This window comes from Excalfactoria chinensis, chromosome 6, assembly GCF_039878825.1.
Source record: "Excalfactoria chinensis isolate bCotChi1 chromosome 6, bCotChi1.hap2, whole genome shotgun sequence".
Taxonomy (NCBI): Eukaryota; Metazoa; Chordata; class Aves; order Galliformes; family Phasianidae; genus Excalfactoria; species Excalfactoria chinensis.
In genome coordinates, this window is record NC_092830.1 from 25,192,916 (window position 1) to 25,219,180 (window position 26,265).

General features: G+C 49.9%; 1 protein-coding gene across 12 annotated transcripts in view; it reads left to right on the top strand.

The window, feature by feature from the left end:
- Positions 1-26,265, top strand: part of HPSE2 (heparanase 2 (inactive)) — an 85,538-nt gene that overhangs the window by 3,486 nt on the left and 55,787 nt on the right. For 6 of the 12 annotated variants that reach the window (XM_072339980.1, XM_072339982.1, XM_072339973.1 and 3 more), the window contains 4 exons: positions 1,993-3,964; positions 4,779-4,948; positions 5,848-6,005; positions 13,936-14,097. In XM_072339980.1, the coding sequence (XP_072196081.1) occupies positions 3,836-3,964; positions 4,779-4,948; positions 5,848-6,005; positions 13,936-14,097 (619 nt within the window). In that variant the 5' untranslated portion in view covers positions 1,993-3,835. Of the gene's footprint in view, positions 1-1,992; positions 4,949-5,314; positions 6,006-13,935; positions 14,098-26,265 lie in introns of those variants that run through there. The other 6 variants (XM_072339975.1, XM_072339976.1, XM_072339978.1 and 3 more) reach the window with 6 other exon arrangements.

A 26,265-nucleotide genomic window follows, 5' to 3' on the forward strand; every position in this document is an offset into this window, starting at 1 on the left:
TCCAGAAAAATAGAAGGTCTCTGTGAACTTTTACCACCCCCCTGCATTCCCTCTCCTTCACCTCTATCATCTCCTCACAGATGGTGGGACAAGCACTCACATTCGTTCTCAGGCTTGTAACATTGGCGCGTTCCCTTCTCTTGCTTTTTTCACGTGATGATGTGAAACGAGGATAATTCTGCCCATTTCTCTTCTTGTTTGGGCTGGGCTCAGTCTGAGGAAAGTGTTTTTGAGGCAGTTGTGCTGCTTGGAGCGCTGCCGTTGGGTTTGTCCCCTGACTACAACTAATTGTGACCACAATTGCTTCTACTCAAGATAGGAAAGACAAAAGCTGAATCAGACGCAGCCATCGATTAGCACAGCTCTTGGGTCTGAAGGGCATCCTTTGCCAAAAGGCAGCAGTACACATTGAGATATTCCCTGCCATTATCTGCTTTATTTCTTTTCCCTCTTGCTGAAGAGGTGCTGGGCAAAGGGGGGTTCTGTCTGCTGAGAGGGCACCTGCTCCCCCACTGCAGCTTTGTGAGAATCACCCATATCAGCTTTCAGGAGCCCCAGAGCACCTGTTGGGATGTGGGCACCTGGGAACAACTTGTTCTCTCCGGGGGCAGCCCTGTAGGGTATGGCCCCCCAGGTTAGTCAGACCACATGCTGAATCAGATGGATGAAGGGAAGGAAGAAGAAGAGTTTATTCTGCTGGAGTAATGCTACCAAGCTGCTCAGGGCACAAAGTTACAAAAAAGAGAAAGAATACATTATTTATCATCAGCTGCCTACAATCCAGCTTGCTTTCTTTCTCCTTTGTCTTGCTGTGTGTCTGCGTGCAAACCCACAGCCTTCATGGGACTCGTGTCTCCTTTTTGTTCCCGTCCCTCTTTTTTATAGCTCTCTTAGTTAGGTAGCTAACAAGGGTGGGTTAACCCTTGAAGAAAAGCCCAACACTGCCGTGCTATGGCCACGTTTGGAGGTACCGCTCTGTGTTCCTTCCACGCTGGTGATAATGCAGGCTCAGAGTTGCCAGATGTGCTCTCAGGCCAGGCGGTCCTAGTGATGGATGCCCTGCTCCTTGCATGCAGGAAGGGGGAAGCTCTCCGTGGGTTTGCCTTCCGCACACTGGTGTGGGGCTCCCCTCCAGCCAGGTTTCCTAGGGCAGACAGATGGTTTTGCTTGTTACAGAGCTTCACAGGACACCTCCGTTAAAGAGCAATGCGCAGATACCACACTAAATCAAGCTGCTGTCTGTTCACTCAGGTGATACATCGGCATGGTAGGAAATGGTTTCAGCAGCGGGGTTCACGCTGTGCAACACCAACCTTTAGGCACTGGTAACCTCAGGAGGTTGCATTCCAGACATTAGGTCTCTTGTGGTCAAATAGATGGTCGCTGCAGTGCAGAAGCAGCAGAAAAAAAACACCCCACCTTGATAAAAAGAATCGGCTGTGATGTTATGGGGTCTGATGACCGCTCTTAGTGCCCTTGCTCCTCTCAGAAATCATTTGGGCAGAGCAGAAATCATTTGGGGAGAACTCATCAGTCAGGCCGTGGTGCAGGGCAGGCATTTAAGAGTCTGAAAAGAAAACATTTTGGGCAAATTGTCTACGGATAACATTCTTTATTTTCACTAGCTGAGTTTTCTCCTTGCTGGCTTCTCTGAGAGCATCCATAACTCAGGTTTACTTGACAGCAATACAGAAACAGACATGGCTGATATCTTGGGAATCAAAGACACGAAGATTTTTGTTTTTTAAAAAGGCTGTCTAGCTTGTTTTATCCTTCTTAGCCTAATGGAGGTTTGTTTGGTACAGCACATCCTTTGACCATAATAACTTTCATCCTTTATGAGCAGACGTTTACTTTCTAGGGAACGCAAAACGTCCCTCCTGAGGTTTTCCCTGTTTTCCTCTGGGCTGACATATGCAGCTGGAGACCTCCGTTTAATTCACCTTCTAGACTTCATTTATCTCCTGATTCTTTGTTCTTTCCGTCTATCAGCCCTGCTGCATAGAGGTGGAACCTTTCCACAGCCGCTCAGATCGTTTGCAACAGCCACTTCCACAGGCGGTAGCGAGGCAAAAATCGAAGTGAGTACCTCTGATAACAACGTTAGCTGCGGATTTCAGTGTTTGTGAGCTGCGACTGATTGGGTTGGGGGGGAGGGAGAGACAGACATTTGCAGACAACAAGACAGGCCCCTGCTCTGATCGGCTTGTAAATTAAAGTACATTGGCAGGAGCAAAAGGGATGATACGACGTGCTTTAAATAGTTTATTGGGAGCTGGAGGATTGCTGTTTATTTGGTGACGTTGGGAAAATATTTAATGCTCTTCACTTAAACCGAAACTCTTCATAGCAGTGCTTCTCCTCCCCCGGTTTCTTTCCCAACGACTGCTTTGAAGATTAAAACCAGCACGTTGAGAGTAGACGGAAAATAGAGAAACGTATTTCCAAACCGACAGAACCGCGAGGAAATCTTCATAGATCTTTTTTTTTTTCTGAGCGAGCCAGGCTTTCTAAAGCAATTATGGTAACAGAAGAAAGGAGCGGCGCTTCGCACGGCGGGCCAGAGCCGCTGCTGTAAGCTGAGCTCCGAGCGCCGCTTCGCTCCCGGAGAGACACCGGCGCTGGGGCCGCCCCGACGGGCGGCTCCGCCCGCGCCCCGACGGCAGCGACGGCCCCGACGAGAGCGCTCCCCGAGCTCTGCGGCCGCGGGTGGGCTGTTCCCAGCGCCGGAGTCCGCCTTCAGAGCGGGGACGGGTTACGAGGGGTGATTCGTGCTAACCACGTCTCCGAAGTATCGTGTTTGTAACGGAGAAGGTTAAGTGGGGTAATTTGTTTTCTTTTTTGTCCTTCACTACGTAACACATCAGGGTTTCGTTTTGAAATAGAAGCAGAGGGAGAGATGCTAACTTTCGGCCTGCAGTCACGGTGCTTGTCGGCCAACAAATGCCAGTGAAGCTCTGCTGTCTTTTGATCATACAGAAAACAAATAAGCAACAATAAATAAATAAAAAAGACCAACAAAAAGGAAACCTCGCAAAACAAAATCATCACAATAAACCCGAACAAACAAAGGAGATGATACGGAAACTCGTGCCCCTCGTTCGGAGGTGACCCACAAAACAAGCTACTGCAGCTCCGTGGCCAGCGAATTTGCTGTTGCAAACTGCTGCTAAAGCGTTCTCAGCAGAACGCAACTTTCCAACCTTAAATTGCCCTCTTCCTGTCCCGGGATGCCAGGACTTTGCACAGCTGAAATTGCACGGCCCTTTCCCCCGGATCCTCTTACTTCCACAGCGCTCCATCCCCGCTGCCTGGCGCCGGGCACCACGCGCTGCTCTTTGTCGCCGGGTGCTGCGACGTGATCCCCGGCCGGGTCCCCCCAAATCCCTTTTCGTGCACCTCCCGCTGAGCCCTCGCAGAGGCAGGGGTTGCCTCGTTCTCACTCCGCTACCTCGTTCCCCACCGCCCGCTCGGCCCGGATCGGCCCTTCCGTGCGGCACAGCGGGTCCAGGCAGCCCTCGGTGTTGTCTCCTCACCTCACTTTTCTCCGCAGTCCCGGCCGTCCCCGGCCCCGGACAGCTCTACCCGCAGGTGTGTGTCGTTCCCCCGACACTGGGGCCGGGACCGTGACCAGCAGATGGAGCTGCGGGCCCCGGCCCCGAGGCTACGGGCGCCGACGGCAGCGAGCCCGGCGGGCGCGGCACGGCCCAGCCCCGGCGCGGCTCCGTTCTGTCGCCAGGCGAATGGTGTCGGGGCGGAACGCGGCGGCGGCGGAGGGTCCAGGTAGAGCGCGTTACGGTGCTCGCCGGCGTGCGGAGCCCGGGGCCGTCCCGGAATGTGGCTGCCGGCGGAGCGGGATGCCCGCTTGGGACGGGCGCTCCCCGAGATGCGAGCCCCCACGGATCCCCTGCTCGATGCCACCAACATCGCCGGCGACTCCCGCCCGGCAGTCCTGGTCCTCCAGGTAGCGGTACCGGCGCGGTGACATCGCCGGTCCCATCGAACCGCGACGTTTTTTGCGCCACCGATGCGGCCGTTTCCGCTCCGGGCGCGTCTTTCGTGACCACTCTCCACTCTCCGCCGCGGGTCGGACACCGGCGGGTCCCGAGGACTACGGAGGAGGGCTGCTGCCGTCCCACCCCCCGCGGGCCGCTTCCCCTCTGTATCCGAGCGGTCCCCGTGCACCGGCCAGGCCGATCCCGGGGTTCCGGCGAGAGGACTCCGCGCTCCCGCTGCGTCCGTCGCGTTCCGCGCTCAGCCTCGGTTTCCGCAGCCCAGCACCGCGTCCCGAAGCGGACCACCCCGCCGCCTTACCGCTCCTCGCTGCCGAGCTCCCCGGGGTGCCGGGCTCCGATCCGATTCGGCCCTTCCGGGAGCCGGGGCGAAGCGAAGCTCGGAGCCGGTGGGTCTTGGGAGGGCCCCGAGCCGAGGGGGTTAAAACAGGAGCCTCCCCTTACCTTCAAAAAGTTAAAAATGTCTGGAGCCTGCATCTCTTAAAGGGGCGGTGCTGGCTGCAAGGAGTCTTGGCACCGGCTGCGAGAAAGGCTGGTCAGGGGCGTGAGTTCCCCTCCACCAGCACCAAAACATTGCAAAAAAAGGCAGAGCGCCCCACACTTTAGATAAGGACAATTAGCCACCAGCGAGCCCCTGCAGACAGCGAGTTAATTAGGGGTTTCCTGCTCTCCGGCATGCCCTGTCCCAGCTCCTGCCCCCCCGGGCTTCTAGCGCTGATGGCACCTGGGCTGGCCCTCATGGCCACCTTCTCTCTGCCCTCCCAGGCCGGGGACAGGAGAGCGCTGCCGGTGGAGAAATCTCCAGGTGTGAAGGGAAGGACTCTCATTCTCCTTGATGTCAACACCAAGAGCCCTGTCAGGATAATCAGTGAGAATTTCCTCTCCCTGCAGCTGGACCCCTCCATCATTCATGATGGCTGGCTCGATTTCTTAAGGTAAGGCGGGAGCCCCCCCGGCGCCCTCCCCGTGCCGCCCACCCCGCCGGGCTCCGCGCTGCCCGCGGCGCTCGTTGAGGCGGAGGGAGAGAGGCCATGGTTTCCATTAAGATGCACATGTTTGCAATGGAGAAAGCATTTCGGAGACTTATCAGTTATGACTGCAAAAATGTCGTGCTCCCCTCCGCTCCAACAACAACAACAACAAGAAAAAAAAAAAAAAAAAAAAAAAAAAAAAAGGAAAAGAAAAAGAAAAAAAGGAAAAAAAAAAAAAAAAAAAAAGGAAGCAGCACAATATGGGGCCGAGGCAGCGCAGGGAGAAACATCCCTGCACCAGGAACCCGCAGCAACGGGAGTCGGCCAGCTCCTCCGAACCCCGCGTTCGCCGCTCTCCCCGGGCTCCCGGAGGGCAGAGCCGGGCTGCGCGTCGCGTTGGGTGCCTTGCTCAGCGGCCTGGAGGCACCGGGCCGGCCGGAGCGCACCGGTCCTGCTGGGTAAGTCGGGAAGGAAGAGCGGGTCCTCTCTCCGAGGGTCCCGGTCGGTGCCGTCTCTACCCCAGGGAGCCGGGAGCCGGTGCCTCCGCTGCACTTGTCCGGGGGCTCCGGGGGGGCAGAGCCGGGGTTCGCCGGCCTCCGAGCCCCGCTGCCAGCGGGCGGGGCGGCCCCGTTCCCGCTCCCGAGGTTGAACAGTAGAGCCCCGCAGCCGGGCGCTGCTGAGCGGTGCCCGCGCTGTACCGCGTTATGCTATGCAGTGCCGAACCGTGCCGTGCCGGGCGGGGCAGCCGGGCCGCGGTGAGAGCTCCGGATCCCCACACCGCGCTCCCTTCCCACTCTGCGACCGCCGGGCCCTCTCCGCACCGGCACCGTCCCGGAGCTCTCAGCCCGCTCTCCTCCCCGCAGCTCCCGGCGGCTGGTGACCCTGGCGCGGGGCCTGGCCCCCGCCTTCCTGCGCTTCGCGGGCAAGAGGACGGACTTTCTGCAGTTTCACAACGTGAAGAACCCGGCCAAGAGCCGCGGCGGGCCCGGCCCCGATTACTACCTCAAGAACTACGAGGACGGTGAGCGGGGCCGCGGGCCGGGCCGGGCCGGGCCGGGCGGGGGAGCGGGGGGCGCGGATGCGGGGGCTGCGGGCGCCGCACGGTCCCGTTCCGCTGCTCGGGCTCCGCGGCACCGGGCGCGCCGTGCGCTCCGCCGGGCAACGCCGCAGCGTGCGAGGGGCTCCTCCTTCCCCTTCTCTCCCGCTGTCGGTGTGTCCGGTGGAGGAACAAAAGGCCCGTGCCCAGCAGCGGCTGCGGAGGGGACCGTCCTCCGGTATCGCCGGTCGCGCCCCGCTACTTTTGCACCGCTTCTGCGGAGATCTTCCCGGAACCTCCGGTGCTCCCCGGGAGCAATGCCTTTCCCTAAGGACCCCGCCGTCGTTTCCTCTTTTCTCCGTGCAGCTGCGGACCCGGGGCTCCCCGCAGCACGGCCCAGCTCGGTGCCCGTCGGTGCCCGGGGAGCCGCTCCCTCTGCGCAGCGCCGTGCCACCGGGCCCTGCCCGAAGTGACGGCGGCACCGCCTCGTCCCGGCTCTGCCCCGCTCCCTTCCTCCCCGCTCTGTGCCCTCCTCCCAGCGGTTCCGCAGCTGCACGGAAGGTTTTCACCTTTCGCGGCCCTTAATTCACACAAAGAAACCTGGCAGACAAGTCAGGGCCAACGCTCTTATTTTGAGAAGCAGAATATCATGTTCGAGTGCAAGAATTTATTGATTTTTCTGTTTGTTTGGTTGTTGTTTTTTTTTTTTTCCTCAAAAAACTTTTTTCTTACTTACGACTTAACAAAAATTAGCAGAAGAAATTTCCATAAGTGATTTTCGAGGGTCGATTAATGCCAGACAGATCCCAGCGGGCAGGTCAGTGAAGCAGAGGAAGTTTTGCAGAGATCCACTCGGCAGCCACAGTGCTGAATGGAAAAAGCAGACGTGTTTGCCAGTTTTCTGATGGCTTTCTGTTCCTCCACGTAGTGTTTGATCTCAGCGAGACCAGTGTCCCCCAGCCCCACACGCAGGCAGGTGGCTGATGTGTGTACTCCATCTTTGTTGAAGCAATCCCCACCCCATCACTTGGGTTGCCTTTTTTTTTTCCCCTTCTCGTAACCGATCTCTGGTGAAGGGTTTGCTGTGAGCTCTGCCTACTGGGATGAATTTCATGCTGACCAAACCTGCAGCCATCTCAAATAGAAAAATTAAGTGTAGCGCATAAAAGTGTGGATGAGATTCACACTAAACATCGGTAGGAATAAATTTCCCTGCTTCAGCTCAAAGGTCAATATTTCAGCAGCCTGCAGGAGTGAACTTACACTTATTAAATGTCTTCGCAACAGCTTTCATGCTGAAGGACTGAAAGCTTTTGGGGTTTTTTTGGTTGGTTTTTTTTTTCTGTTTTCCTCGTGGCAATAAAGTTGAAATGTAGCAGTCCTTCAAAATGAAGCTTCTCATAGAAGTTGTAACCACAGGTCTTAACTTTTCATCACTTAAATATGGAACAGAACCATTGCAAATGGGAGTGAGTGAGGGAGGGGACACATGTGGTGTGTATCAAGCATCAGTGTAAATCAGAAAGGTGTGGTAAAAAGGATTTCCTGCCTGGAAGCAAAGCTTTCTTATTTGTTCTCAAGATCTGTGTGCAAACTCCGAAGCTGGAGTTGTTGGTAGCTCCCATCTTTTTGCCCTTCCCTCGGGAGATCCAAGTCTCCAAAATGAAATCCTGGTGCCACTGCAGCTTTCTGTCCCACTATGCTGGATGCGAGCAGCCATGTTCTCCTCTTTAAGCTCTGCTCTGCTTTTTGTTCCCTCATCTACAGCCTATTTGGGACCTGCCTGGGTTCAGGGCATGCACAGATGTGAGGAACTTTTGAGCTGAGCAGAAAGCATGGAAGAAGATGGCATGCAGTGCTTGAGCTTGGGGAAGGCAGCAAGTGTTCTCTTGTCCCCATTGCCCTGCCTGCAGTTCCTGGGCTGACTGGGGCTGCTTTCCATGTGTAATGATCTTGTCCCTCCATCGTCTATTTTCTGAAATTTCTTGTCCAATTTATCTAAACAAACAAACAACGACAATAATAATAATTAAAAAGCCAGAAAATGGTTAAAAGAGAAATCTGTGAATATCTAAGTTTGACCTTCCTGATTTTTTAGTGATGTAACAAGTGACAGCTCCATTGTTTTCTGCTTTGAGTGTTTGCTTCTGCACATCCCACGACTGCTGGTAGACAGCACAGAGGTGTATTGGTTCTGTTCATACAGGTACTGTGTCACTGTTGGTGTCTGTTTGGCAGGAGTTCGTCACCTGACAGCAGATCTGCCCATCCCTGGCTGAGGGACTTGTCTAAGAATTTTCCAATGGGAAAGGAGTTGGTTGAACCGCAGGGTGCTGAAGGCAGCACACCCATATGTATCCTCTGAACTTTGCCAAGCGATGCAAGGCCATCTAAGTGATCTGTCCTATTAACCCCCGTGCACAGGGCACACCAGGTGGCTGCCATCCCGTGCAACCTATGCTTGGCAAGCTCATTTCCAGCGTCTGCCCTGTTTGGCCATGGCATTGCCCTGCCTGAGGTCTGTTCCCAATAGAAAACCAGTTTGTCACACACCGAGCCCTGCGGCACCAGGAGGTGGGGCTGTAGGGGAGACTTTTTGACACTTGCTGATCGAGACGTTTTTGACCTGGGAGACTTTAGCCTCCCTTAAATGGAGTTTCAGTGCCTGTGTCCCGCTGGGCTCACCATCTGTGTTGCAACTTGTGCTCTGTTATCTGGAGCTGCTTCTCTCTGGCCATAGGCATGTGTCTGACCCCTGGGCAGGTACTAGAATATGTGATCTCGTGCTTGGTCTGCAGCAGACCGGCTTCCCTTCTGCTGTGGGGTTGCCTACCGGATAATGCACTTGGCTGTCCTTCCAGCCACCTTACGCGTTGCCAAGGACCACTTGGCTCTGATGAATGGGACAATAAGAAACACTGGTCTCTAGGGAAACACTTTGAGCAGCTCCTTTTTGGGGCAAGCACATGGGGCTGTCCATTTGCTCTGGTAATGGTTGCTGGGAGCATAGATACAAAACCTCCTCTGAAGCAGAGTTTGCTAAAACTTGACCTGTGCTGCCCTGGAGCCTGGTGCTGTGGGGTTTGGTAGGGTTTAGAGGCACTTCCCTTGGCTCAGCAAGGAGTGCTTCAGCTGCCACCCCACAGCAGCAGATAGCAGTTTTGGACACCTCCTGATGTCATGAAAATTAGTTTCACTCTATGCATATGTACTGTGAAGAGAAAACTCAAGGGAAAAAGAGAAGTTTCTTGGAACTGGAGTTCTTGGGGATGTATTGGCCCAAGTACCTCAATGGGTTCTCCATCCTTTTGTAGCCTGGAGTGTTTCTGTGGCTGATGGAGACCAAAGAATATTTGCCACACACAGACAACTTGGCCCTGTGTGGGTCATGGGAGAGAAGAGGGAAAAGGGAGCACATATATGTGCTGTAGTTAATGTGTAAGAAAAGATACTGAGCCAAAATGTGTACAGACAACACATTTCAGAAATGCTCTCTCAATTGCTGCTAAGTTACTTCCTTCTATTTTATGTCCTTTTTCAGAAGGATACTGGGCATCTGGAAAAATGGCCAATTACCACAAAAACCTGGGAAAATAAGACGTTCCTCATGCCTTCCATACCAATAGGGAGATTTTGCCATATAATGTGGGCAAGTCCATGTTACACTGTGTAATTCTGGCACTGGCTAATAGGCTTCATGTGCATGCTTTCATCTGAGGATCCCTTCCTTCTGACACCATCAGACACCTGGCATTGCATCAGGACCCTGAGCCTTGTGCACAGGGGAACGCCGTACCCCCTGCTGAGCCTGTACAGTGCAGACTGCCTCTAGGTGCAATGATTTTGCCTGGATATTAGAGCAGAGCAGTGAGGGCTCGGCCTTGTGCAGGGATTGTCCTTTTGGCTCCACAGCTCAGCCACCGGCAGGTGGATCCCAATGAGGTGGGTCATCCTCCTGTCCCTGTAAGAAGAAGCCAATAGACAAACTGCCTTCTGCAAGGTGAGGAAGGCACTATCTATGAAGGAGATACTTCCAAAGTATATTTATCTCCATTTTTTGGTTGTACATTTTGAACGGATTTGCAAGAACCGTGTGTGAGAATTGCTTTATAACTGCAGGAAGTGGCGCAATCAGACAGTGAGCTCCTGATTATCCATTTGCTGGTGTATGGGTGAGACAAAGGATTCCTGTGGTTATGTGTTTAATTGCTTCTACTAAGTATCCGAAATCCTCTACCAAACCTTACTAGTTTTGCAAGTTTAAGACTTCTGTCTATGAATTAGAAGTGATTTCTGCCAAGTAACATGCTCGGGGGAAACACACGTGGCTTCCTCTGCAACCGGGTTCTGAACTGGCTGTTGCCAACCAGGGAAAATGTTTTGAATTTATTATGGATTTTTTCTGTGAATACGTTTAAGGAAGTGAAGATTGAATCACCGCATTCATATAGGGAAAGAAGCCCACTTATGCTTCAAACACGCTGTGCTATAGTGCGACCACATGGATCAGTGTAAAGAATACATATGTGTGGAGTAAGGTGATGGAGGTGGTCAGGAACACAGCTTTCAGACATAGATATCAGCGTGTTTTCATCTTGGGCAAAATGACTGATGAGATGATAAATGCTATGAACCCAGAGGCATGCGGAGAAGATAATTTGGGAATAATTAATTCCTTGTTTTCATTACACAAGAAATAGGGAGCATCCAGCGGCATTATAATGTATAAAACAAACAAATACAATTTTTTTTATCTAGTGAGAAGTAATTTCTGGAACTCATTGTCAGGGAATTTTCCTATATCAAAGAAAGGAATGAGACGAATCTGTCGGAGAATTTCCTATTGAAGACAGACACGATGAGGATGCGCACAAATGTGACAAAGCCGCCGCACTCGGTGCCGCTTTCCAACTTCTTCCATTTCCTCTCGGTGCACCGGGGACCCCGTGGGCTCCTCGTGCCGCGGGGGCTGAACGAGCCGCAGCTCACCTGGCCGCCACACGGGTGTGCTCCCTCCATACCGCACGGCGGCTCCGGGCCCGGCTCCGCTCCGCCGCCGCGGGGACGCGGTGCCGCCGGGAGCCGAGCGGGCAGCGGGAGCCGGGGCTGCGGGAGCCGCGCTGCGGGATGCGCCCGGCCGTGCCCCGCCGAGCCGCGCAGGGCTGAGCTGGCCAAGGTACTGACCCGGCCCGGCCCGGCCCGGCCGCTGCCTCTCGAGGCGCACACAGCTCGTTGGTCTGCCGGCTTTGGAAACCATTTGGCGTCCTCTGGGGCTCCCACATCTGGAGTTCTTCTTTCTCACTTCTGGCAAGAGTCGCTTGGTTTCTTGTTTTGCTGGGTATTTTTTTCCCCCCCTTGATTTTATTTATTATTTTGTGTGTGTGCGTGTGTTGGTTTTTATGGCTGCTCTGTGTTTTGGAAGGCTGTGTCCCACTTAGGGACTGCCCTGCCCAGAGCCCCCCGGGGGATCCTTCTCCTCACACCCCCTGTGCATTTCCCCTTTCTCTCACTTACTTTTAGATGTGATCACTATGAGCTTCCTGCTGGCTTTTTTCCCTGGATTGCTCTTGTTGAGTTTTCCCTGAGCTCCTACAGCAGCTGTGGCCTCTTCTCCCGGTGCTGCTGCTTCAGAAGAGAGGTGTAGAATCTTTGACTCACAGAATGGTTGGGTTAGAAATGACCTCAAAGGTCGTCCAGTTCCAGCCCCCCTTCCAACCACTACATCAGGCACTAGATCAGGTTGCCCAGGTCCCCATCCAACCTGACCTTAAACACCCACAACCTCTCTGGGCAGCCTGTGCCAGTGCCTCCCCACCCTCTGTAAAAAATTTCCCCGACATATATGCTAGAGATGCTCTCACCTCACAGTAATCAGGTTCTTTGAGAATCCCATATCCCATGCATCTAGCCATTGTTTAAGCTGGAGCTATGGTGGATATGGGGTCCACCTCTAGTTTTAGGTCTTGGGGAAATGCCTTGGGTCCTTAGCTGTGAGAATCAAGGACCCTGCATGCTTGCCTCTGCATCCTGCTCATGTACAGTAGGAGCTTTCTGGGAAGCCCATGAAACTGGTGCCAGAAGAGCATCCCCACTTTCTGTGCCCTTCACATCTTCTCCGTCACAACCTTCCTCATATCCCTTCCTCAGCATGTGTTCACTGCGGCCTGCAGACCCTGAAGAGGGAAGCAGGGTGCTGGATGTCAGGGTGCTGTGTGGGACCCACTGCCACATCCCTTTGCACTCTCTAAAGTGCTTCCCTGGCCCCTGATAGCAAGGAGAGGGATCCTGGTCCCAGCGTGATACAGAAATTTTGTTCCACCGGAAAGGAGCCCATTCTTCCTTTTCACCAAAGCCATTAAAATTATTTTGAGGCCTTTGCAAACCTTACAGAAATGACTTGTCCTCCTCAGCCCTCCGCATGGATTTCTCATCCTTTTGTTCCTTCATCATCCAGCAAACAAGCCAATTTGTTAGCCAGGCTCCTACAGACCCTAAAATTTTCAGTGGCAGCTCCAGAGTCCTGCATCTCTTGGTGTGAGGGACAAATTAAGCAACAGCAGGCCAGGGGATGCTGAACGTCTGCCCTGGCCCACAGGACATAGCCTGAAGTAGTTCCCTATAGCCCAGACAATGTGGCCAAGTCTTCCACCCACCTCCAGAGGGGGTTCACTGCCAGCCCAGGACATCACTTAGAGTCCAGGTTTGCAGAACCTGAGATCTGACACCTTAAAAGACATGAGCATGGGTGCTGGAAAACACTTGGGCATGGTGGTGATGGGTTGATGGTTGGACTGGATGATCTTAGAGGTCTTTCCCAACCTTAATGATTCTTTTCTGTGATTCTAACTTCACTGTTCCTTGGTGTGCATGACAATAGTGGAGCCTGAGTGTGTTTGTGGAGCCAGGCATGCCTCTCTTCTGATAATAAGCTTCTTCAGAAATATCCAGCTAGATGGGAATAAAACCAAGGAAAGGGCAACCTTGTGATGCAAAGCCTGACCTTGTGCAATGTGGTGGAAGAACTCCAACTTCCATCATCTCTTATCGCTTCTGGCCGCCGAAGCTTTTGTAAGAATGCAGCACAACATATGGTTCCTCCGGATCCAAGCATGTTACAGAGTTTATTCAGCTCAGAAAATGGCCTTGAAAGGACCGATATGCACTGCCCACCTCCTGTTTAGGGACTGGCCACATCATACTTAGTCCTTGTTCCCTCATTGCTACCCAAATTTTGCATTTCCCCAGCTGGTGAGCTATTCTAGAAGAGGGAACATCATATTTTTATTCCACAATATGATTTACAAAATGCTCATATGGAGAGAAAGCAATTGTTAAGTATGTTTCCTGTCTCCTAAATTGCATATCAAGTGTTACAAGTTTAAAGAGACCTGCTTAGAGATCTGTAAGCCATACTGACCCAGCTCCAGCAGTGAGCATACACAGGGTAAGGGCAAGCCTTCTTCACCATCTTTGGCAAGCAGCGGTAGACAGAAGCTAAGGGTCACTAGAATTGGATTTAGTCTTTTCTCATTATTTAGGGGCAAGTACACCAACAACAGGGTCATAACATACATGCTGGGATACTTTTGCACTTTCCTGCCAGAGAGAGGTTATAATTTTAAGAGATTAACTTCCATTGAAAGAGATCAGCATCCATCAGTGATGGATGGAAGGGGCAGTAGGCTGTGTGAGCCTATTCGAGGCAATGATGTGAGCTTTCAGTGGGAGAAAAGAAGAGTTAAGCAGAGGAACCTCACTGGACAGGTAGATCCAAGGGGTTTTAACCCTTTTTTTGGGTTGCTCATGCTGAGTGATGGTTGTGTGGCTGTTGTGTTGGCTGGTTCTATCCAAGCGTCTGGTGACAATGAAAGCTGAGGTTTGGCCATCTCCCTTTTTTCTTTCCCTTTTGCTATAGACATTGTTCGCAGTGACATTGCCCTGGATAAGCAGAAAGGCTGTAAGATCGCCCAGCATCCTGACATAATGTTGGAGCTACAGAGGGAAAAGGCAGCTCAGATGCACTTGGTTTTGTTAAAGGAGCAGTTTTCAAACACATACAGCAACCTCACACTAACAGGTAAGGCTGCAAGACCAGCTCTGGAGCCAGAAACTGTGGCTAGTTCTTGCTAACTCACAGCTTCCCCTCTATGTGAATCAGCATCTCTGGCTGCCTGTGCTTCCTACCAAGGTTATTGGGTGCTGGGAGGGAACGGATCTTCAGGAGATTGTGGTGGACTCGCAGAGTCCCTTCATTGGGCACTCCAGATTTGGTGCCACTGGACAGAATGTTTCCTGCAGTCTGATCTAAGCAGAATGCCACAGCACGTGAAGTGCCGTAGTGATCTCCCTGCTCACTGTTCACTTCGGTGGGGCTGCAGCAATTACTAAATTTGGAGTCCTTTAAGCTGCAGCTGATTTTTTTTATTATTTTTTTTTTTTTTAGAGCATGCACTTTGTGTGAACCCAGTAAATATTAAAGAGCAAATATAAAGGGATAATGGCCCAGACAGAGCTGAGAGGATACTCTTTTTCTGGCAACTGTTTGTATTATCCAGGGAACAGAATCTCAAAGGATGGAGGAGACTGCCACATTTTGGATACACATTTAATGGTGCTTGTAAAGGACTGATGTCTGCAGGCAGGGACTGGGCAGGAGGACGGGATCCCAGCAGCCAGCAGTGTCCTCTCATAGCTGTCCTTATCGCTACAGCTGGACGAGCCACAGACGATGAGAAGGAGGAAGAGGCCAATAAATCAAGCGTGATCCCCTTCCCCTCTCACTGGGTTCCTTTCCTGCGGAAGGCAGGGAGGCATCCATCCCATCTTTATGGGAAGCAGGGCCCCACGCTGACCCCGCAGCCAGGCTGGGAAAGGGGAGCGGGTCCCACACAGCCCCAGTGCTGGCACCCCAACCAACCTCAAGCCATGACAGCAGGGAGCTCTGTTCCCTCTGGGGACATTGGCTTATGGCCCTCTTGGGGACCCTTCAGAGAAGGGATGGCCACAGTAGGTCTGTCTGAGGGCTCAGCCCCAGGGCATCAGGGCCAGGAGTGTGGCTGAACCATACCATTCCTGAAAGCCCAGCATTTAAATGGGATCCTCAGAACCATTTCTCATTCCCTGTAACGTAATCCACTTGGCTGTTTATTCCCAGTACAACTGCTGGAATCAACATTGTCAGCTTTTCCCCTGACAACTTGCTTACTTTCCACTAAACAAACTTCCCTTGAGAAGAGTAGCTGCTCTCCCCTATCCTCCTTCCCTCGCTGCTTCAAAGCCCCCGAGCATTGCTCACATTTTTTGCAGAACCCACAGAGCAGAGGTGCTACCTGGTTATCAGCTCCGCTCTTACCCTTTCCAAGTGTGTTTACAGGAGGGTTCACAAGGGTTTAGCACCAACTCCGGGTAAGGGAGAGCAATTTCATTGTCATATTACCCAAGGAACTATTTTAATGTCCTTTAACTCCCTCTGAATGTGTGCAGAGCAACTTCATAATTGTTATGAAGTTTAATCTTTTATTTCATAGACATCGTCTGAGAACATGGGCTCTAGACAGCTAAGCATAATATTTAACTGGAACTCTACTAACTTGTGTAAATATTTCCCTTCCCCGTGATGGATCTGGTGTTTGGGGTGGGCAGAGGGTTGTACATCTGTTGCAGAAGGGCATTCCTTACCTTCCAGATTCGATCAGGCAGAGTTTGCATGAGGACTTCTTTTTGTTCTGCACGTTTCTGTGTGATGCCGGAGGGAGTCCCCAGTGGAAGGGCTGAGCGTGCAAGGATGGAGTGCTCGGGGATCTGCAAAAATAAGGGTTCTCTCCTGGAGGGATGTGCCCAGGAGCCCCTCTGTCTCATGCAGCATATGCTCTTCTCTGTGTGGCTCTGCAGACCCGCTGCAGTGTAAGCCAGGATGCACTCAGCAGTTGCACACAGTCCCCAGTGTGCTCCCAGCCACCAGGCAGGCTGTGCTCCTGCCCCGGGAGTTCAGCTGCTCCCAGCAGCAGGTACCTCCCAGGTAAGAGTGTCTTAAAATGCAATGTGTTTTCTGCGCTAAGACACAACTGAGACTGAGTGAAAGCAGGCAGGTTTTCTGGCTCTTACTCCTCCAGGAACACATGTTGTGCTCTGGCTTAGGCCACTTCAATTCCTCTAGACAAGCATGAGCTCTCCTCTGCTCCTGTCTGCAGTTTTCTTTTGCATCTTGCATTTGTTTTCTGTATATGATCTCTGCAGGCTTACCGCACCTGCCTCCCTGAGATGAGTGATAGATTTTGATCTGTGACAGTGTTCTTTAAATGCTGTGTAACATTTTGAGGCTTATTAATCTTCTCTGCTTCCCCGTGCTGCTGGGAGATAGGTATCTTGTTTCGCATGTCAGCATCTCATGTGCTTGTGGGGCAGCTGCAATGGAGTGGGAGGGCACACGGAGTTGCCTGCTCCGTGGAAACCACTGGTAAGAAAGATGGGGGAGAATGCTGGATTCTGCCCTAGGACAGGGTGAGGCCACACAGTTTTGGCACTGTTATTAAGTAAATTCCATTAAGCCTAATGGAAGAGGGAATTGCTCAGGAGGTCAACAGACATACGTGAGAAACTGTCCCCTCATGCATGTGCATGAAGTGTTAAGGGTAACTCAGCTTCCCAGGGTACAAGAATGGACCATACATAGTGCATTTGCCTTTAGAAGTTCCCATCCTGAGGAAACAAAACAGTACCTCCCTTCTTCTGAACAGCAGAAAAGAAATCTCCTCTTTCTGCTCTGCCTTCTTATGGCTGCAAGGCAGATCACTTACTGCATGAGCAGCGCTGTGATGACATCCCTTCAGGCCATCCTACCACACCACATCCACACCAAAAAGACAGAACAACCACAGGATGGGTGCTGGGAGCCCCCCTCCATTGCCCTGTGGGACACAACCCCCAAAGGCAGGGACAGAGGAAAGGACCCTTGTGTGTAGTGCTGCAAGCCCCACTGAGAAGCATGGTAGACTCAGACCAGTTGGGTCTGCTGGGAGCAGAGGTGAGAGCTACAAGAGGGGTACCTTTCACCATCTGTTTCCAAGTTGCAATCAAGTGCTTCACACTGGCATCCAATTAATCCTATTAAGGCCATTAGCTAACCCAAACTCTGCTTTAAGAGAGGTTGTGAGCTGTGTGGAAGGTTTTTCTTGGACAGAAGTGGTTTTGGAGGTATACACAGCCAAGAAGAAAGCCTCTTTGGGGTTAGCTGTAAGCCTGCGTAAGGTGAAAGTGATGGAGTGGGATGAGGATGTGTGCACCTGTTTTTCCTAGTGAAGAAATACGGAGCATTTTGTGTGATGTTATGGAGTAGAAGCAAGGGCAGCGTGTCTTCATGATGCTTCACAAACAAGAGCTGGCTTTCAGAGGTATGGATTTCTTCTCTTTTTAATAACGGTGAGAGTTTTCCTTGTTCTTTGGTAGGGAATCTTGTGGCTCAGGTTGAGCATGTGGGATATGTGCATTTCCTGTGCTTGCAGACCTCCCCTGTTGGCCAGCAGTTCTGTGCATCTTGCTGAATGCTGTTGTGCTGGGGGGCAGTGGTCCTGGAGGGTGATGTATCTGTAGGTTAGAGACCCTGGTGCTGGTGGGGCATGTCTGGGGGTTGTCTTTGCAGGGTGTGTGCTGGATGTGTTTTTGTTGCCCATGCAGAATGCTCAGCTCTTTTTGCTGGTGTTGCGCTAGGTGTATAGTTCTACCCCTATTTATAACTAGGCTTCACTGGGGACTTGTAGGGCTAGAGGAGGGGCATCTTGTGAGACAGACTTAAGATCAAGCTGTCTGCTCTCCCCTCCACTGTAGACCATAATGTTATTCATGTTATCGGTAATATCACAACGAATGAATCTGAAAAGGACCTCAAGAGGGCATCTTCTAGCCTTCTCCAAGACATGTCAGCTGTACCTGGGCCCTGCTTGGGGAGGGGTGGCTGGGGAGAGGCTGCATTGCTGATTTGACTGGCTGGTACAGTCACAGTGCACCTCTGGAGGCTCAGAACCTTCATCAGAGCTGACACAGGAAGAGCAATGTTCAAAGCTAAATATGCATGGAAAACTGTGTCCCTGGGCTCCTCTCACTGACTGACACAGTGCATTGAGGTACTGGTGGAGGAGCTGTCACTGTGGGGAGGATGGCAATGTTGTTAGCCCCTGTGGGGAAGAGAGGGAGAATATAAATGCTGTGAAACATTGTGTGACTTTCCTGAGGAAGGATCAGGAAAACTGCAATATGCCATAAAAGTGCTATCTGCACCGAGCCTGTAGATAATGACCAGCAGAGCTGCAGAGTCCCTTTTTTGAGATGGTTTGCAGGTGTCTTCTGAGATGTCAGCATCTGAACTGCGGGGATGGTGCTGGCAAACACATGCTGTAAAAACATTCCCTTGTAACTAAGTGGTTCTGTGTCTTTATCAGCTGTTTATATGAGCTCATTCTGAAGTGAAGTGGATGTTTGTTTTTGCTACGCGGCTTTCTGAGGGCATTTGGCTGAAATACATTATGTCCCAGGGCATGTTTGTGTAAAGCCAGCAGGCTGCAGGAGCCCAGGGGCTGGGCACCAGCACTGCACTGCTCTCTGGGACAGCGTGATTAACAGACCTACACAAGGTAGCTTTATTTTTGTTCTCACACCTCTGCGATGGGGATTCCATCCACTGCTCAGCAGTCAGCCCCAGGGTGCCGCTATCACGGTGAGGCTGAGCTTTCTACAATCTCTTGGCTCGGTTTGAGCCCATTACACCATGTCTTCTCCTCGAGGATGAGCAGAGCAGCTCACAGTGCTCCTTTCCTCCCCGCAGAAATCTTTTACATATTTGAGGCTTATTATTGTGTTTCCCCTAAGACTTTTGTGCTCAACATCAAACAACTGGTTTTCTTCTGCTCTTTCCTCACGGCCATGTTATTTTCAAGTTGAATGACACATGCGTGGTTGATTCTGCCTCTTGAGGTCCCTTTCAGCACTCTGCATTTTATTTTTTTTTATATTTTTTTGTGTGGCTCTGTATTTCGCTGCGTTCCCCTGGGCTCTCCCACTTGGTCTGGGCTTCTTTGAAGCGTGTTGCCTCAAAATGAGCCCAGTGTTGTGGCTGAAGAGCAGCAGGATTATTTCATGTATATTTGCGTGACACTCCTGTCTGCATACCCCCGCGTAGCCATGGGCTTTATTGGCACGGTACTGCTTGTTCATGTCTGCATTTTTGTGTACGGTTTCCCAACCAGCTGTGCGTTCCCCGTATGGAATTTCATCTAGACTCTATTTTCCTAATTTGCTAATTAAGATGTTTTACAGAACTCGAGCTGAAGCCTTGCAAAAGTAAAGGTATATAACATCTGTTGCCCCTATCTCACATATGAGACCCTTTTGATACGTCAAAGAGAAAGCAGGTTGGCTTCATGTGATGTGCCTATTGCTTCCAGCCCTCCCTTGCAGATGGACTGTTTAATTTGTTTCAACATTTTTTTTCCAGGAATTGAAGTTATGTCGACTGGCCTGCAATTTCCTTGATTTTTCAACCTGTTTAACATAGCCACTATATCTGCCCTTTCCCAGCCTTCTGAAACCTCATTTGTCTGCCAGAAATTCTCAGAGATAGTTGCTGATGGGCCGTGGGCCCATTTAGAGACATCAAACTTAAATAATCTTTGTTCTGCTCTTACACTATGATAACTCAGTCTTACCCTGCTGCTTTTAACTGTGTGGTCTCGGTTATCCTTTTTTTTGTGAAGTCTGAACCAACAAATGCATGGAAACATTTCAGCTTCAGCTCTGCATGCAGCTCTGCAAGCTGTTGGCTCTCGTGAAATACCTTTCTCGTGTCCCAATTTATACCTCCTTGCTTCCTGAGACAGCTGCAAGCCAACCCCCGGGGATGGCTGCCTTCTCTTACCCTAATTAGCAGTTTTACAACTCATTGTGTGCTGACTGCCTGTGTGTGTGAGAGAGGTCAGGGAGGGGAATCTCTTTCTCAGGTGAGTCTGTTAAGCAACACTTTGGCTTTCTCATTATCTGACTTGGCCATTTCTTTTGTAACTGTGGGGAATACGGCTTCTTAGGTCAAATTTAGGATTTATTAAATTCAATTTACCATCCTATTTAATGAGTCTCATAAGGGAAAATATTTTATAAATTGTGTATCTTAGAATCAACAATTATATGTACGTTATAACATGTAATGTCATTACCAGAACCAGCCAGCTCTGGGTGCCGGGTAGAGAATAAAGAAAACCCATAAACCTAACAGAAAACAGATTGTGGTGGGAGGGGGAGGGTTGACGTGCACTAACAGCTTCAGGAGGGCTTGTGGCATTCAGTGGCATAAACCCATCTATTAACCTTTTCTCCCCACGTAGGAGGTGACGAACTCTCTGGTCTGCCTCTTCCCACTAATGGAGTTATCAAATGTCTCCTTGTTGCCACTCAGGAGCCTTGCTGTGCGTGGTTTCTCTGAGTGCTTGGCTCTCCCTGCACTCATCCGTAACAGTCTGGTGGAGCTCCCACCTCTTCATGTGCCGCAAGTCGTTCAGTTTGCTATTTGATCGGAACCAACCCCAAGGAGCCTCCTTTCCTGTCCCCTTCCCATCTCCTCTCTCCATTTTTTCCTCCATGTGTTCAGTGCAAGGCTGTGTCTGACATCTTCCTTCCCCAGCCAACATGTGAGCAGTTAAAGGTCCCTAATTACCAGTGGGTTCTAATCTCCCTGATCCCATAGCCCAAAGTAGAACCCCTGTTGTAGCTCTGCCTGTTTTGTGGCCTTTCTGGACAGACTTCCATCCTGTCGATACGAGCTCTGTATTGTTCTCCCGTACGTGTATTATCTTGCACTTGGCTGCATTAAGGCACGCACTGTTGGCCCACGGCCATGCAGCCATACACATCAGATTGCAGGGTAAGCGCACTCTGTTTTCTCCGTTATTTACTAACCTCCTTGTGCTATCTGCCTCATAGGATTTTATGTTTATCTAAATGATAAAATACCGAGTCATGGGATTGGAAGCAGGCTATCAGTGTTTTTGTCGTGTTGGACGCTCTTCTCCATCTAGTTATGCCAAATTATTCTTACTAATGCAAGTCCTTAAATCAAGTCAGAGCACCAGTTAGATGGGACTTGATTCTATATGACACTTGTTGGCTGGTAATTAGCTGAAGCATGAATATGATGAATTATTGCTGGACTCTCATGTTAGCTTTTAATTGCTTAGTGTGGGTCTGATGCCAGGATGCCTGCCTGCAGCTCCCCAGGCCAGACAGACCTACTAAGCACCGGTGTGGGGTTAGCTTTCTCCTACCCTTCTAGAATTACTTGGCATTCCAAGATTTATTAAAAATTAGTGTCAACAGGTCAGAGATCCCATTACTGCACTCAGAGGTGCAAATTATCTGGGATGGGTGACTTACCAGCGCTTATCTAAAGCAGATGTGATTTAACACAACTCTTGGTTATTAATAAACTCAAGTATATCACTGTCTTATTAGTTCGTCATCATATATTTTTTCCCTAAAACAAAGTGCATATTCGTTGGTCACTCCAAAACTGATGCCTCCTGATTCTGGAAGCCATGTTTGTTTCTTTGTTTTCCCCCCAATCACAGCTTTATAATGTCACCAGTTTTCTACTCTTTGTAATTCCCAGTTGGTCAATGTATTTTCAGCTTTATGGTTGTGGCTTAATCTGTGTGCTCTTTTTGCTGTCTGTACCACTTCATGGTTTCCATCCGGAATTCCCTGCTCTCATGGTGATGGAATAATTTCTTTTGGCAGTCTAAAACACTTAAATAGTTGTTTGTTCGGTATTTTTGACCCAGCATTTACTTTACATATTTTCTCAGCCTGGAGAAGCTGAGGCACCTTGTGTGTGTATTTCTGGCTGGGACTGCATTCCGTTTGCCCACCATCACCAGTTTTTCTCCAACACACATTTGGAGACACGTGTCTATATGGACAGTCTGTGTGTGGCTAGTCCTCTGTAATTTAAGAAAGCATTTCCTAGCAAACAATGACTTAGCAACAAATGGCTCTGCAGTTAGAGGAGGATCACCAGGTTCAGCCACCATCCTGGCATATTTTCTTCTTGTGAAAAATAGCAGAACCGGTATTTATGTGCTGCTGGAAAGCTCGAATTAGGGCTGCGTGGCTGTGGGGTGGTTGCCTCCTCTGCGTTCTACAAGATGCATTTGATCACCCTGTGCTCTGTGGCTGTGCTGGGTCTTGGGGAAAACAGGGGAAGGGAGTGGGGCTCCTGCCTGTACTGCTCGGCAGGGGCACTGCCTGCTGGTGGGAACGCGCCTGGATCCCAGGCTCTGCTCTCTGGCTGCTCGCGCTAACCCTTTTTCCATCTGTCCGCAAACTTGTTATTTACTGCTTGCTCTTGCCTCTCTTCATTAGCGACTCCTGACGCTGCTGGCTCAGGATGGGGCAGCCTCGTGGGGGTCGAGGAGGGATGTATGCTCTGCCTGTGTTCCTCTTTGTGGGGACAGCAGCCTGTGGCACGCACTGCTAATTGAATTCTATAATGTTTTTCGAAGCTGAGGAAAGGATCAAAGTCCTGGAAATGAGAGACTCTCTGAGTCCCGCACCAGGGATGAGTATGCTGGGGGTAGGAGACGTGTGGAAAGTCATGGTTGAGCAGGGTGGGAGAAGAGCGAGGCTGCAAGGTGTTCAGACAGAACCTCAGGTCTGTCTCTTTTTCCCCTCATTAGCTTTTATACTGGGTCACTCTGCCAAGAGACACAATCATTGACTTTCTTGAAGAAATGAGAGACTGCATGGATTTAAGTATGTGTTGTTTATTTTATTTTTTTTTATTGAGAAGGTGGCAAAAACAGGTTTTTGTAAGAGAAACTGAAGCCAATTCAACTATAATTCTATTAACTAATTAGAGTGGCCCTAGAAATGGAGCTGAGACTCACAGTCCCTTTTTCTTCTCTTTGCTGGGGCACTCCAAGAGCCGGATCACCTGGGGAAAGCATGTTTAAGAAATACCAGATGGTCTCTGCGATGCTCCAGCTGTGGACAATCACTCCCAGCCAGGCAATCTGCCTTGCTGTCGAAGCCCTCTAAAACTGTGCTGCCCATTTGTCATGCTTCTCCAATTGCAGCGCTCTGGATAGCTTCTTTTTTTCTTGTCTGGCTCTTCCTTTCCAGTTTTTATCACCCACCCCCTCCATGAGCTAATGTAGTAACATCCCTTCATTGGCTATAAATCCATTGAAGAGCCATATATAAAATATTACTTTGTTAGGGAAGATTGGGGAACATCTGTTTTTTTACCCATAAGAGTCAGTCTCTACTTGTCTCCTATGACGATGTGACTATTTATATATTTGTAAAGTAAAAAGAAAGAGAAAGATGGGAATCCTAGGAAAAAAAATAACTTGAGTGGAGCCTGTAAGTGGAGGAAACCAATTCAGCTCTGGGATTAGCTGGGAGGCTAATTGGGGAAGGAGTTGGGGAGGGAGGGGTGGAAGTGGAGGGGATGCAGTCCAATAAGTTGTTTAGATGTCTGACAAAGTAACTGTTGTACCAAATGCAGAAAGTCCTTCTAGAAGCTTTTTGATGTTGTATAACTGTTCCTTGGCATTCTCTGGCGCGCACACACCCACAGCCCTTCTGGGTGGGTGAGCCTTTATACACTATTTAATATGTAGAAAAGGAATCTGGGCACGGTGACAGTCGTTAGTTCAGCAGGAGGCTGTAACCATGGGTGTGTGCCTGTAGCAGAAGAAGTGGGAATTGTACCTCTGGAGGCTTTGCATTAAGATGAGCGTACCAGGGTGTGGACTGCTCCTTCCTGACCTTGGCACCTATTTGGAATGTTGTATGAGTCTATGTTTTGGGGGTGATCCTGTGTGGGGCCAGGAGTCCAACACGAAGGTCCCTGAGTGGGTGCCTTTCATAGAATCACAGGAAAGGGACCTCAAAGATCATACTTTCACCATGGGATGCTCCATGATACTTGCATGTACGGTGTAACTCTACTTGTACGGCACTTAACTGATGTTGAGGATATTGCTGTCTGTTAGTGTATGTGTGGGGAAGGCTGACCCCAGGTTCTCCAAGGGTAGTGGTGCTGTGACAGTAGGGTGCTGGGATGCATCATTCCTACTTGGCAGCAGACTGTGAGGTTTGATGTACAAGACCTCATAAAGATGCTGTCCCAAGCAACCAAACAGTTTTGGGGCTCTCTGTGTTCATGCTGCAGTTTTAAAATGGTAAGGTATGAAACAGACATCATTGCTCTATCACCTGCTGCGTCTTTGCGCTCTCTGTGCCAAAGCCTTCAATCATCTCGTATTTTGTGTCAGCAGCCTGGTGAGAAAGCTGCTGCTTGCTTCCTGCTCTCCTGTGGTTAACAAACTCCAAGTCTGGGAGCGGCACCTGAGTCTTACAGATGTCCAAGTGCTTTGATACTAGATGTCAATTTGGACTTACAAGACTGAAGGGTACGGGCTCTATTTGTGAGGTAGAAGTGGCTGAAAAAAACTGAGGATCGGACATGGATAATGAAAAGGGAGCTGCTTCCAACAGCTGGGTGGGCAGGAGCAGAGCAGTAGCTGTGAGTTCAGGCTCTGTTCATCCCTGTGCCCAAAAGGAGCCCCGGAAAAAATGGTGGGAAGCTTTAATTCTGGAGATGGCTCAGGTGAGGCAGTGTTAGGCACCATGTCCAGTTCTGCTGTTAGTTTTATAGAAGAAAAGATGATGCTGAGTTAGAAAGTATTCAGAAAAGAGCAATAAATTTGACTAAATCCTGGAAATACAGAATGATAGGCAAGATTCTGGTAAGATCCATCTGCTTATTTTGTCCAAGGGAAAACTAAAAGTAACTCGATCAGATCATGCAAGTACCAATAAGGGGAAGAAAGCTCACAGCAAATAGCATGAAATGTTAGCAAGAAAAGGCACAAAAAGAACCTATGATTTAAAACCCAACAAAGGGCAACCCTGGGCTAATACTGTGCAGATTTATAATGCTGAAAATAAATGTTGGAATGCTTCTACCTCGATATGAGGTGAATTAACAATCAGTCACCCTTGAATCAAGGCTCTCGCTGAAACTGTTTCAGATGGATGTTATGGATTTGGTGTGGCAATTATTAGGTAGGTCCTCTAACCTCTATCGAGCAGGAGGCAAAACTATGTTGTATCAATGGCATCTTCCATCCTTATAATCTGAACTGGTGAGTAATGTGAATGTGCCAGTTGAAGAAGGGCTAATCACAGGAATTTCACTCCTTGAAACCCAATGTAACTCATTAGCCTTTGCTAGTAATTTGGCCAAATGGACCCTTCAACCTGTGGGGATCTCAAACCACGGGTTTGCCCTGGCTAAACCATGATGACCCCCAGAGATGGGCTGAGCAGGACAGCACATAGTCTTCATCCTGCCAGCATGTCCTTTCCTGAAATGAGATCCAGAGACCAAGCAGCTGCAATGCAAGGACTTCCCAGGAGGGACGTGTGTTTGATACAGTAGTCTTTATTTTCCTCTTTTATTTTAAAGCTTGTTCATTCTCTAGGAAAAGATTTATCAGATACTTCATTGAGCAAATGCGGTAGAGCTACTTCTGAAATCTGGTGTCCAAAAGTCCATTTAAGCTCTTGCTGTATATAAATTCCCGGATCTCGGATTTTGTCACAGAAATCTTCGTTTGATGGAACGCCACAAATTCGAGTTTCAGAAATTATCCTCTTGAGCCATCTCCGTGGTGTTTGGCACCATGACAAGCCATTAGTCAATCCTGAAATAGTCATCAAGCAGGGAAACAGCTTATTTTATATACTGTTTCTTAGAGAGTTAAATATTTCCACATATTCAAGCTCTGATTGGAGTCTTGAATCCTTTCCAAATGTTCAACCTGTAAAGATATTTGAGAAGCCCAGGACTTTGACTCTTTCCAAAAAATGATAGATTTCACTTGAATTTTCACAAATGGAAAACCGCAACTCCCCATAGCTGCAAAGAAGCAGCTGTCATACCAGGTATGGGCTATGAGAAAACACTTTCTAAAAGCTTCAGGGACTTCCCATTATCTGGAATTTTTTAGTGCTCTTAAAATTCGTGAAGAAAATAATGTGTGTGTTTTGGTTTTTTTTCTTCCAGGCAGAGCGTTGCCTCAGATAATCGGCTGCACCTGTTTGGAAGCAGCACTTTGCCTTGTTCCTTATGTAGGCTGTTGCGCATGTTTTTGTTAATTTTTCCTAGAAACCCATGTGTCAACAAATCAGACAA